General features: G+C 27.5%; 2 protein-coding genes across 3 annotated transcripts; both read left to right on the top strand.

The window, feature by feature from the left end:
- The first annotated feature begins 1,063 nt into the window (after positions 1 to 1,063).
- On the top strand, positions 1,064 to 3,962 carry LOC130672636 (syntaxin-17). The gene is made up of 5 exons (XM_057477282.1): positions 1,064 to 1,356; positions 1,413 to 1,608; positions 2,518 to 2,738; positions 3,367 to 3,583; positions 3,712 to 3,962. Exons 1-5 carry the CDS (start codon positions 1,234 to 1,236, stop codon positions 3,846 to 3,848), a joined length of 894 nt encoding a protein of 297 aa, XP_057333265.1. The 5' UTR covers positions 1,064 to 1,233; the 3' UTR covers positions 3,849 to 3,962.
- Positions 3,963 to 6,339: 2,377 nt separating this feature from the next.
- Positions 6,340 to 12,004, top strand: LOC130672632 (protein GPR107). Of its 2 annotated transcripts, none has more exons than XM_057477277.1 (9): positions 6,340 to 6,628; positions 6,704 to 6,814; positions 7,349 to 7,515; positions 8,167 to 8,315; positions 8,959 to 9,301; positions 9,643 to 9,910; positions 9,998 to 10,270; positions 10,459 to 10,625; positions 11,264 to 12,004. In XM_057477277.1, exons 1-9 carry the CDS (start codon positions 6,554 to 6,556, stop codon positions 11,424 to 11,426), a joined length of 1,716 nt encoding a protein of 571 aa, XP_057333260.1. In that variant the 5' UTR covers positions 6,340 to 6,553; the 3' UTR covers positions 11,427 to 12,004. The 2 variants fall into 2 exon arrangements, with proteins under 2 accessions (XP_057333260.1, XP_057333261.1); XM_057477278.1 differs by having other exon boundaries at positions 11,276 to 11,898.
- The last annotated feature ends 2,213 nt before the right edge of the window (positions 12,005 to 14,217 follow it).

The following is a 14,217-nucleotide window of genomic DNA, read 5'->3' on the forward strand; positions in this document are numbered from 1 at the left end:
AAACGACGACTGGAGAAACAAAAAAATCTAAAATGAAACGGCAGAACAAAATTATTTTCACGCGAAACCGGAAAAAACTTTTATCCAATAATCTTGCGCAGCATCTGGTAACAAACGACGACAACGATAGTGTCACAGTGGCGAAAACTCATACTTTATTTTCTAAACACTTTTATAAATTTAGTGTGATAGCTTAAAAATCATCAAAATAATCTGCGTGGAAATAAAGTTTGAACTTTCTAATTTTTTTTTTGCAGATAACAATAGAGATTCTAGATATAAAATATCAAAATTTCACAATATAAACTAGAATTCCGCACAAATGGACGTATAATTTGATAAGTTTTCCCGAAAAAAAATAGAGCGTCAAGTTCGAGATCCAAAAATCGAATATTCGTCAATTTCTGAAACATTTTCCAGATTTTCAACGTAATACAATGACCTAATTAGTTTTCACGTTTTCATCGCTTTATTATTTGAAAATTTACGGACATAATGAAGACGTACGATCAAGATTCCAATAATTTATAGACTGCGTAACTACTTAACAATCTCTATCATTTACTGAGATCGTTACAATTTACAAGTACCTAGAAAATTAATATTCTATGATTTGTTGCCAGAAATTTACAACTTGCAGATCAGAATATCAATTTCCCTCAAATTATTCATTTCTCAAAACATGAGATGCATGATCTTAAAAATTAACGGACTGGGCAACTAATAATTACAATCATCGAATTGTATATTTGTATCCTGGAAAATTGTTGAAAGCTAATTTATAAATTCAAGGAGCTAAACAATTCTTTTCTTTTATCGAAAAAAGGTACAATAGGCCTTGGGGATTCCCAATCTAGCCAAAATTAGCTTCCATTTTGGAAAAAACCACACACTGCCATCTGTTTCCCTATCCCTAGACTTTTTGAAAACTCAGTTACTGAGTTTCATTCTCGTATGACTCAGCAGTTTTCCGTGAAATTCCTCTATTTTACCAACAATGTGTCATACTAAATTCTACTTGATCAGCATTCCATGTCTCCTGTCAATTTTTTGCTTTTCTCGGACTTTAGAATGTATGTAAACATCAGCTGACCTCCGACAACTGTTTTTATATGTTTTGATAGTTGTATAATAATAAAATTTAATGAATAGTGAGAAAAAACTATACATAACTTACATAAGATATCATAAATTATCTAAGGTGTTTAATTTATAGTTAAGTATTTTAAAACAATGTCTGAAACAAGTACAATGAAACAACCTATCAGAAGATTAGAAATACCAATAAGTAAATTCGACGTAGCAATACCACATCATTTAGATTTATTACGAAGACACAAAGATAACATTAAGAAAGTAAGAAAAATTTATTTATATATTTTTAAGCTTTACTAATATATATTTAATTGCAGTATCAAAGAGATAAAGACTGGAAAAAAGTTCACAAGGAACAAACAAATGCATTGAGACTAGTCAAACAATTAGAACAATTACTGTATGAAATGGACACACTGAGAGGTCAAGTTGACGACAACGATATTGATAAGTTTGATAAACTTACACATAAATCTCGATTTTCTACCATTACTGCTATTCAAGAATATCTCGGTAATTTATAACACAGTTCCAATAATTTACACGGAAAAAAATGATGCTCAAAATTTTAATAGTTTGTAGTTTATTTTTGACTTGAAATTAGTATATTTGTATACTAATATCAAACCAGGATCATTATATATTACAAAATGGCTATTATTTATATTAAAATTTGATACACATAGAAGAGCAAAATTTTTAATTTCTTATATTAAAATTAATATGAAAAAGAATCGATAAATTGGTATCTACAGTTATTTATTACTATTCAAATAAACAGAAAAATTAAAAAAATTTACCACTTATCCGATTTATGTATATAATAAATTAATTTATAATAACGAATAAATAACATTTTATATTAATTATTAGTCAATGGAATAGAATTTATAAAATAAAAGTTAAAAGTTTTCGGTATTTTTATAAGCAAAAAATCAGTATCTAGTATACTAATTTTTCATTTCATTATTTACCACTTATTCGATTTATGTATATTGTAAATTTATTTATAATGATAAATAAATGGTATTTTAAGCTAATAATTGATCAGTGATATCGAATTTATAATATAAAAGTTAGTAACTTTTGTAATTTTCGGCTGGAAATATCAGTATCTAAGATACCAGTTCTTAATTCGACCAATCATTACTTTTTAATAGATGTATGCCATAAATTAATTAATTTTCACCATTAAGTCACGTATTTATATACCTAAAAGTAATAATATTTACTTACTTTTCGAAATAATTGATAGTAGTTTTTAGGAATATACAAAAATTAGTAAACTACTTTGCATTAAGTACATAGTAGTACTAACTATTGATAACAGATTCCACTTTTTACTATTATTTATTAATTTTAATATTCTTTTTTTCCGTGTATAAAAATAATCCACCATATATATGTTTATTTTTATTATAGATATGAAATTAGAATATCCTAGTTCGTCTATATGTTCACCATCAACACCAACTGAAGAAGACGGTGAACAAACTTATCCTCTAGATGACCGTTATGTTCAATTGCAAACAGAACATGATGAAATCGAAAGACAAAATGCGTGTTTGCATGCTTGGAACTCTTTACAAAATGATCTCCAACAGTTACATCAATTATTTATTCATATGAATAAGTTAATTTATGTACGTAGTAACGAGTCGTGTATGGAGACAAGTCCCTGTTTAGAAAATCTCATACAATTCAATAGATTCTTATAAATTCCCATAGAGATTTTATAAGAATGCATGAGTTCTATGAGAAGAGCTATAGTCAAGTATAAGACCTTACCCTGATTAAACAACTGAATTCGACCGAATTAAAAATTTTAATTCTGTTATATTCTGTCGAATTCTGCAAAACAGAATTCAACTGAATTGAAAATTTGTATTTGAATTAAACAGAAAAAAATCGACTTAAAAATTTCAAATTGGTTTTAATTCAGTTTAATTCGGATTCAGAACCAGAAATTGGAGAATCATTTTTGAATTAATCAGAATTAAACCGAATAAAATTATTTAAATTCGTTTTAATTTTAACAAATTCTGGTTTGCCTGCCGAATTAGACAGAATTCATTTTTAAGTTAGGTACCGAATTAACAGAATTTAACTGAATTAAATAGAATTAAAAATTAAATTCTGTTTAATTCGATCGAATTCAGTTGTTTAATCAGGGTATACATACAGCTATAAGAATCTATCGGATTTTTTAAGCAGGGGTATTTCGAAGGAAGAAAATGATAAATGTAATTTATGGGATAATTTCTTTCATAGGATCAGAAACATCATGTAAATGAAGTGGAGGACAATGTCATTGAATCTCATGAAAATGTTGTAAGAGGAAACAAATTTTTAGAAAAAGCTTCGAAGCTAAAAGTAGCAGCTTATCCATTAGCTGGTGCACTTATCGGAACTTGTATAGGTGGACCTGTTGGTTTAATTGCTGGGGTTAAACTCGGCGGATTGACAGCTTTAGGTTGTGGTATTTTAGGTAAATTTATAAACTCATATTATTATACTTGATGACAAATCTTGTTGATTACAGGGGAAAAATTATAGGAACAGTTTCTACAGATTTCTTGAACTATTGTAAATTTTTGTTTGAATCATTTGTTTCAGGATTCACAGGAGCTTCAATTTTGAAGAAAAAACATCTAGAGAAACTTGAGAACGTCGAAGGAATGGAATTGCAAATCAAAGACAAACCTGATACCGACCAACAATTGATTATTCAAGAACAAAAAAAAGATTTGTGACAAACAATCGAATCTCGGACAAACAAGTCGAATAATAAGCAATGCGAGATATTGTAGCCTTCTTTGCCTTTTTTATGTACTCTATCTTTAATAAATGTCGTTATTTAAATACAACTATTTATCACCTAAACTATCAATTTAAATTCTTTTGTTCCCAGGAAACCAGAGTTTCAGCTCAGAACTTTAAATAAAACTTTTGACATCTCGATGGCGTACAGTATATATAAAAAATTTCAGTTACACTTATTAGCTCTCTTATACGTAGAATAATATATAAATTTGACGTAAATTTAAAGCTATTATTTTACATCAAGTTTATATGTAATTTTATGTGAAGAAGAGAGTTAAAAATTTAAGTGAACATAGCAGGCATCCTACAAATTTAAAATTATAAATAGAGTAAATACTTAATAAAATAAAATTTTAAAAACAGGCATTTAAAAAATTTTGGAATCGATAAGTGCATTTTTTAAAAATTTAATTTTATTAATTATTTACTCTCTTTATTTATAATTTTAAATTTGTCTAATGTCTGCTACATTCACACTCGTAAATTGAAATAAAATTTTTTATTTGTACTAGAGGTCATCGAGATGTCAAATGTTTCGTACAAATTTTTGAGTTCAAATTTCGATCATCTAAAGAGTTTTCATCTTAATTTTTAATCTCACGTATACGTGAAATATCTGCTTTTAAGGGACGGCAGTACTAAACGAATTTTACTTTTCTAATTACGTTTTGAATAATTACGTCACTCGAATGATGAAAACCTTCCGAGGAAGTTAGTCTTTCATATTTTTTCGGAAACTATAAAAATTTCTGTCATGAAAATTTTATTTATTTATTTATTTACTTCCCAAAAATTACATACATAGTCGTACAAAACCACATATAATCCCCATAGAGACAAAAAGATTGTCTGTACATAGGGTAGGGAAAAAGCTATAGGCTTAATGCCTAGTGATATACAAAAATATTTATTACTAATAGAGTCACTCTTTCATTAGCCTAAAGGATAAATTACAAATTAATATCTGATCTATTCTAAATTTGGTTTGATTTTGTATCTAGTAACTAATTGTTTATTATTTTAGAGAATTAGATGTCTTTGAGTATTTGATAACCATTTTTTTATTTCAACTTTGTTTGTTTTATTAATTTTCGATAATTCTTTATATTGAATTGGCAACATATTAAAATATTTGGTAGCTACGTAGTATGGACTTTTGCAGTATTTCGTTTTATTGATTTTACATAATTTTATCTTTTTATGTCTAGATCTACCATCATAATCATTGTACAGTTTTTTACATGCATCATAATAGTATAATAAACTATTTAAGATAAAAGTTTGTTTGATATTTAGTGTTGAAATTGATTAACAGGAGTTCGTACTTCTCTCTTTACTACACTCAAACCCACGAACAATATTATCTTTGTTACACTTGTGCAGTAAATGGAAACTTTAGCCGAATTTTTCTCTTAAACAAACGAATATTGTCAAACAATTTAAGCGCACTTCGATAGATTAGACAGTAGTGCATCAATATGCGGTCTGTATTTTGTAATTAGAGATTTTGTTTCCGAAAAAAACTCAGCCGAAAATATCTGATAACCCCTGTTAATAAATTAAAAGAAAAGTAAAATTTAAAAATTCGTTTAGTACGGCCCAGCCTTAATTTGAATTTCTGAAATATCTGTAATTTCCCTCCGCTAACAAAATTAAATCAGAAACAAAATAACCTGCCATCTAGTGACAACTTTCATTTCTAAAAACTAGTAACCAAAATAATTCATAACCACAATTCTTTCATCTCTACTAAGGTAAAATAAATTATGTAAACAATTATCATTATTGCCATTAATAATTAAACAAAAATTCCAGATAACATTTATTTATAACAACTAAGTTTATTCACCATCAAAAATGATTACGCGGCCATTTGTTTATCCCTCCGTAGTACTGGGTGTCGCACTAATTATTTGGAGATATAATGACTCAAGGAAACCAGAGTAAGTTATTTACATTTACAAAATATATCATTCAAAATTCTAAGTAATAATTCAATTATCCAATAAATTTAGATGGTGGCAAGTTGCACTCGAACCAGAAAAGTACGGCAAGAACGCCAAGCCATGAGACAAACCTCTACATTTATTTCTATCATAGTTTAATTATCCAATGAAATAAATTATAATCATCAAAAATATGAACCAATAAAAAAATTACATAAATAATTATTTATTTATTTATTTATTTATTTATTTACCTGTGAAACAAATAAATAAAAATCTAAATTCAAGACCAGAATAATGGCGGGAGTGTCATCTAACAGATAAAATTTAAAACAAACCGGTAAAAATGTAATCTGTCATTCCAAAACCTCATTCCCTAAATTAACTTTCATTTAAACGGTTCATCTTTTGTTAAATCATCTTTCAATTTCCATCATTCATAATTTATAGTAATAATAATAATAATAACCATTTATCAATCTATAAATATCAGTAACATTAATACATCAGCCAGACTGTTATTATTTCTGCTGTATGATATGAATCCATAATTGTTAGTCCTAATTAAATTCAACAAATCAATTAACTCACTGAATTTTATTACTTGTAAAAAGTGTAGTATGTTAAATAAATCAATTTATTAATTAATGATTATCAAAGTATATTTTTATTAACAATATATATTTATAATGACCACGTTAATTTATTGGATATTATTATCACTGGGTTTTGCTTCTGGAAGAATTCATAAACTTGATATACGGGTTCGTATTTTAAATTTTTTATTATTATTATTACTGCTATAAATTAATTAATAATTAATATATTTAAATATTTAGAACGATGGCAGACGTTACATCGCATTAACAACATTTGGATTTTATCAACGTGGAAGTCTTACTGTTAATCTAACAAACTTCAAGGTTAAACCTTTTAAGGACACCGATATTGTAAGAAAATTTTAATTATCTATGGAAATATTTATTTTTATATGAATGAGTGTGAATGTAGCAGACATCAGACAAATTTTGAATTTCAAATAAATAGAGTAAATAACTAACAAAATTCAATTTAAAAAAAACGCGCATTTAAAAAATTTAAAAATTAGTAAGTGCATTTTTTACAAATATTATTTTTTAAATTATTTACTCCATGTATTTATATTTTTAAATTTGTCTGATGTCTGCTACATTCACACTCATTTTATATGAGTGTAAATGTGGCAGACATAAGACAATTTTTGAATTACATTTAAAAAAATTATACAATTAAATTGATATGATAAAAAAATGCATGTACTGATTTTAGAATTTTCTACAAGCCGATTTTTAAATTTTGTTGTTTAAAAAATTTCATTTTATTATTTCAAAATTTTAAAAATTTTCCGATGTCCGCCAACTTTACGGTCATTATTATTATTACGCACAAGTGTTTGTTAATTAATAGAAAATTAATTTATTTATTTTGCTTGTTTTTTTATTTAGTATGGATTTAGTTTAGACAGAACGAGAAGTGATATTGTTAATCCATATTTAGATGATAGTCATCAAGAAAAATGTTTGTTGCAAGGACCAATAAATCCACATAATGATATTGACTCTAAAGATGATAGTGCAGTTATTTATTTTATTATGGATTTAAAAAATTTACAGTAATTTTTTTTTTTACTGCATATTAAATATATTTATTTACAAGCATTGATAAATTTAAATATTGACGTCAGTTTTTATCCAGCACCGATAACAAAAGCTGATATCGCGGCTTTACAATAAATTTTATCAAAAATATTTTTGTTCTGCAATTTTTGTAAAGGTTGAAAAAAATTATTTAGAGTTTTCTGCTGCTAGTAGAATTTAAAAATACCGCGACTGATTTTTTCTTGAAGACGTTGGTATTTAATTGATAATTTTAAAAAATTTAATTGACATTGATTAGCAAATTGTCATCCCTGATTAAACAACTGAATTCGACCGATTTAAAAATTTCAAATTCGTTTTAATTCAGTTTAATTCGGATTCAGAACCAGAAATTGGAGAATTATTTTTGAATTAATCAGAATGAAACCGAATAAAATTATTTAAATTTGTTTTAATTTTGACAAATTCTGGTTTTCCTGCCGAATTAGACAGAATTCATTTTTAAGTTAAGTACCGAATTAACAGAATTTATCTGAATTAAAAATTTAATTCTGTTTAATTCGATCGAATTCAGTTGTTTAATCAGGGATTTTAAGTGAATGCTTGTAATTAAATATTTAAAAAAATAATTATTTGTTTACTTATGATAATTTTTTGTTGTGTAGATTGAAAGCAACATGTAGTTCAAACGTCAAATCATTACATATTTATAGTGATATACATCAACTATCGAGCTTTAGAAAAAAAAGGGGATCAATATCTGGATTTAGTGATACTCAGTTATTTCCACGTCGTAAACGTGATACATCACTTGGTAATATATTTATTTAATAGATAAAAGTATTTAAATTTTCTTTGAACGGAGACCGCGTTAATGGCCTGGGGTTTATTCGCGTAATTATTAATTCCGATGAACATATTTTTGACTTATTGCGATAGAGACATTTATATAAATTAAACTTCTATTCTATTATTAGAAATGTCTCAAGTTATTTCATTCATAGTTTTTAAATAAATGTACGTGACAGTACATTTAAATAACAGAAATAGTATTTAGGTGACAAACTTGGCTCAGATCCAAGCTTCCTTGGATAAAATAAAACTGAAAGAACCTAAATGATAATTGTCATAATTAATATGCTACTAACCGGTAAATTGATATTTAAATGTCATAATTTACTACACACGCTAACGAACGTAAGATCATTGTACTCGTATGTTGACAATCATAAACAACAAGCGAAGGCTTTTAAATCTAAATATAAAGTTCTATAAATGTTATATAGGATTTTACTTTACTAGAGTCCAGAATTTATAAATAGATCGTAACAAGTAGTGTGTTAAATGTCAGAAATAAAGCCAACAGGTGGACGGGTAATTCAAATAAATTATAAAAACTGTTGTCAGATTTTATTTTATCCAGATATTTAATGTATCACTGATATTTTTGTCTATAGACACCAATGTCGAGGAAAAAAGTGAAGCTAATTCACCCTGTTCTAATGTCAAACTCAACATGACGATGGAAACTATTGATGGAGAAAAATATTTGAATACTAGCTTTGCTATGTACGTTATGAATGAAGATGAAGAAGGACTGTACAATTTTTATTTCCATAACTGTCATAATTATTATGACAATGATAGATCGTTAGTTAATTTTACGATGCATATCACGGAGATTAATAATGGAAATTTTTTGAGTGCTGGTGAAATGCCACTGCCTGCTCTTTACTTTATGATGTCTCTACTATTCTTTTTTTCTGGTTGTTTCTGGGTTTTGATACTCAAAAAAAGCAAGTAAGTCAAATTTTTCTACTCAAATATAAACAAAAATTTTTATTTTTTATTCTGAAGTAAAATAAAGTTGCCAAAACTATTAAAGTATACCCGGGTGAAAATTTTTCGGACTTCTGTCTGAAAAAGTCTTTAGAACTCTAGAACTGACTTTTTCATACAAAAGTCCGAAAAGTTTCCACCAGGGCAGGGACCTCGTTATAAGACTATTAGTTTCTCTCAAACTATCGCGATACCTGGTTTATAAAAAGGACAGAACGATAGTCTTATAACGAGGTCCGAAATGTTGAAGTTCTTGAAATGACTATAAATTTTCCTAATAAAAATAATAATTTATTTTACAGAAACCCAGTATTTAAAATTCACTATTTAATGGCAGTTTTGGTTTTTTTAAAATCTTTCTCTCTTCTATTTCATGGAATAAATTATCACTTTATACAAACAAAAGGTGAACATGTCGCAGCTTGGGCAATACTTTATTACATAACTCATTTATTAAAAGGAGCTGTATTATTTATTACAATTGTTCTCATTGGAACTGGTTGGGACTTTATAAAACATATCCTCGCTGATAAAGATAAAAAACTTTTTATGATTGTTATACCTCTACAGGTAAGCCTCCCACTCGCACAAAGTAACAAAAACAATAATACCAATCATAAATAAACCCGACAATAAATAATAAATTTTTGTGAACAGGTATTAGCTAACGTAGCAGAAATAATAATCGAAGAAAGTGAAGAAGGTGACATAGAGCATAAGACATGGCGTGATGTATTTATACTAGTAGATTTACTCTGTTGCGGGGCTATTTTGTTTCCCGTTGTCTGGAGTATCAGACATTTACAAGAATCAGCAAATACTGACGGCAAAGCTGCCATTAATCTTCAAAAACTAAAACTATTTAGACATTTCTATATCATGATCGTTTGTTATATTTATTTCACACGAATAATTATGTACTTATTAAAGGTAAGCAGCCTCCTCCTTTGAATTAAGGTACGAGACCTAGTGTCCGATCACTCTTTGTCTTTGTAGATCTATATTTCGTAGAGTATACTAAATATAGATATAGAAATACATGAGTGATCGGGTACTAGGTCTCTTATCTTATATATTTTTATTTATTTAAATTAATTAAATTGAATTGTTAACAATAGATGACTGTACCGTTCCAATACGAATGGTTAGACGAAATGTTTAGAGAATTGGCAACTTATGTATTTTTTGTGTTAACTGGTTATAAATTCCGACCAGCATCAGCAAATCCGTATTTTACAGTAAATGATGATCTTGCTGGCGGTGATGATGATGAAATGGATGTTGTGTAAGTTATTTTAATAGCTGATATTTTCTATTATTCATAAAAAATAAGGTGACACGAATTGTAATCCGTGGACAATAGATCCGCGACATGAAATCCGATGATATTTTATCCTATAGAAAAAATTTCCTTGAACTAAATATTCAAGAGACAAAAAATCCTTGTCAAAATATCTTGTCGATAAATCTTATTCAGAAAAATATATTTTCAGTGAAAAAATAATTAATGGTTCTCGATAAACGGGTACTGTACCATTCCAAACATGTGTTGACCTATTTCCAAAATAATACCCACCCAAAATTTGTGAAAAAAAGGCACAGTACGAATTCAAATATATGTGTTGATCTATTTTTAATATCACACACTCAAATTTTATGTGAAAATATATTAAACATTTCTGATAAAAGGGTACCGTACTATTTATATTATGAGATAATTTGTCGGGGATGTTTTATCTATCGAGTATTTAGTCCGGGGATATTTTGTCTATCGGATAAAATGTCTTCGGATAATTTTTCGCGGATTTAATGTCTTTGGATTACGAGTGACGGAACCAAAAATAAAGAGTCAAAGACGGAGACATTAATTTCGACTATTTTAAAAATTAAACTGCTTTACTTAATTTAATGTTACTATCATAGTCTTTTTTCTAGTGTATCTGGTGCAAGTGGATTTACTCAGGGTCTTGGAAAAGTATCAAAAGCTAAAAAATTAATAAGACCACAAACGACACAAATTGTTGCCAATGAAGAAGAATGTGAAAGTCTGATTAATAAACGCGAAGCTTCTTACGATTACGATTAATAAGTTTATTAATCGTGCAATAAATAATTATATTTTATAATCTTGTGTCTAAAGTATCATAAAAAAATATGAAACAAAACAAAAATAATAAACAAGTGTCTACATAGCATAAGTCTTCTGAAAAACTCACAACAACTCAACAATTATACTAAAAAAACTATTTTAATTACGAATTTGAAAGCCATTTATACTTGAATTATTAATTTTATAAAATATATTGCAATACGAGCTTAAAAAAAATAGTCTTATCGTACTAATAATTTAAGTTAAGAAATTAGTTACTGCTTATTTATTCCATTAGATATTTAGTTGATAATTCCAGTTTTCCAATTGACAATATTTTTATTTTATTCAATAATAATATTTATTATTATTATTATTACTGATGATGAAATTAAGACTCGGTTCAGATCTTTGTGAATAGTTTTACGAAATTAGTTTTATTTGAGTGTATGATTTTTTGATGTTTATTATATTTTGCTATTTCTTTAAGTAGAATTTAAGACAAACTATCTGATGTATACAAATATAATCATAATTGTGTATTTAAATGTTCATAAAATACCGTAATGTAAAGATTTTTTTGTGATTATTGTATTATTTAAATAATTAAGTTTAAGAAAATAAAATTCATCGACGAGATTATCAAATACTCGTTCGAAAAAAAAAAAAAAACTAGAGTTTTTGTTATTCTACGAATGATTTAAAATTTCTGATTAATCTCAGCATTCATGGTCACCTAATTAATCAATCAATTCTAACGATGATTGAGAATAAAACCTACAAAATTTCTTCGGATGACTTTGGCAATTTTATGAACTATTTGATTCCTAAGCAAAGTAGTTGGGAGAAATATACGAATGTTTGAATTCTTGGGGCAAAAGTGGTTTTAATTTTTCACGGAAATAGTTAACATTCAATTATTGATTAAAATAATTGAATAGGCAGCCATGTTGGATCATTGCATGGGATAATTAATTTGGATTTAAAATAAAAACTTACATTTGATGACTCGCTGCGTTGGAGAGGGATCAGGAAGAGTTTGGTACCTGGCATGGGCTGAAACAAGACAAAAAAATAAATTTAATAATTCAGATGTCTGAAAAATAATTTAATGCTCAGTAAAAAAAATCAATTTCTGTAATCGATGATTACCTTGATGGACAAAAGCTGAATAAAAGTATAAAAAATTAGCAGCATCACTATGAACACTAACTTCACTTCACTACACTAAACTTCACTAAACTTCACAACAATCACTTATACTCATTGATTAAAAATTAATTATAATTAATAAAAGCGGTTGAAATAATTATTTAAAAGCATGAAAACCCGAAATTATAAAAACTGACGCCACGAACTAATTACTAGATTTCGCCATTTTGATTAAATTTCAACTTCAATTTTTTTTCAATTTCTATTACTTGATTTTTACCCGATAATTTAAAGCCCGAAAATATTAGCAAACATCTATAATTAACGCGAAATAATAAAATTTAGTTTCAGAATCAACAGCACAGGGTACGAAAAATCATGAGTGTGAATGTAGCAGATAAGAAAGAATTTATAAATTTTGAATAATTAAATTAATGAATTGAAATAACAAAATTAAAAAAAATGCACGTACTGGTTTTTCAATTATCTAACTAAGCATTTTTTTTAACATTTTTTATTTCAATCGATTAATTTATTCATTCAAAAATTTTTAAAATTCCCGATTGTCAGCCAAGTTCACACTCAAAAAAAATTCTCAGACTTTGTAACTGAATAATAATTATTATTAACGAATTATTTATATAAAATATTGTTTCTATATATAACCACAACACTTTTACTATTAAATTGACTTTAATTAATAATAAATATTCACTATAAATATATTAATTGTTATAAATAATCAGCGTAACGGTCGCTCGCACCGTTTCACTAATGAGTCGCTTGAGAACAATGGAGCCGAGAGCCCGCCAACTGACCAAGATGGCGTGAGTCAGCGTCCTTTTTGAACCTTGCGCATGCGCAGATGTCGGCGCATGCGCATTGGTGGGTTTGAAGCAGTACCGTACAGCTCGAACGAGACGATGCTCAGAAAACATTCCAGCGTTGAATAGCTTGCAAGAAACTATGGGAGCTCATTCTTACACTATCCAGCCCTGGGAGCCCTTTAAGTTCAAATTCAAATGTTCGAACCAGTCGTTGTTGCGTTGAAAACTTTCTATTAGTTTGTGAATATGATTAAAAATATAAATGTTGTAGAATTAATGACTGACTGAGTGAGTGGTGATTTAATGTTTATTCTCTGAATATCCGGTGTATGGGATTTCTCTAGGATATCCTATAAAAATCCCATACATATTTTTTCTCTGAGTATCCGGAATTACGTATTTTTTGTAAAAATTAGTTAAAGATAATTAGAAATTAACTAATTACACCGGCACACAAAAAAAAAAAAGTTCTCTATACTTTTGACGGGACCGATTTATTCCCATGTATTTTGACCCGCTGAATCCGAATCCGAGGTCCGTTTAACCCGTACACCCTCAGATTTTTAGAAAACTTTAAAAAACCTCAAAAATACACAAAAATCGACCGTTTTTCAAATTTATAAATTTTTTTAACCCTAACTAAGCATGATTTTTATGTATTTCGGTCCTCCACATACTAACCTGAAGTTTATTTAAAACATTAGCCATTTAAAGTCTGAGTAAATTCCAAAAAACCCCAAAAAATTGCAAAAAAGCAAAAAAATTCTTAGTATTGTGATGAAAAAAATTTTATAGGGCTAAATAAATAA

This window comes from Microplitis mediator, chromosome 8 (assembly GCF_029852145.1).
Source record: "Microplitis mediator isolate UGA2020A chromosome 8, iyMicMedi2.1, whole genome shotgun sequence".
NCBI lineage: Eukaryota > Metazoa > Arthropoda > Insecta > Hymenoptera > Braconidae > Microplitis > Microplitis mediator.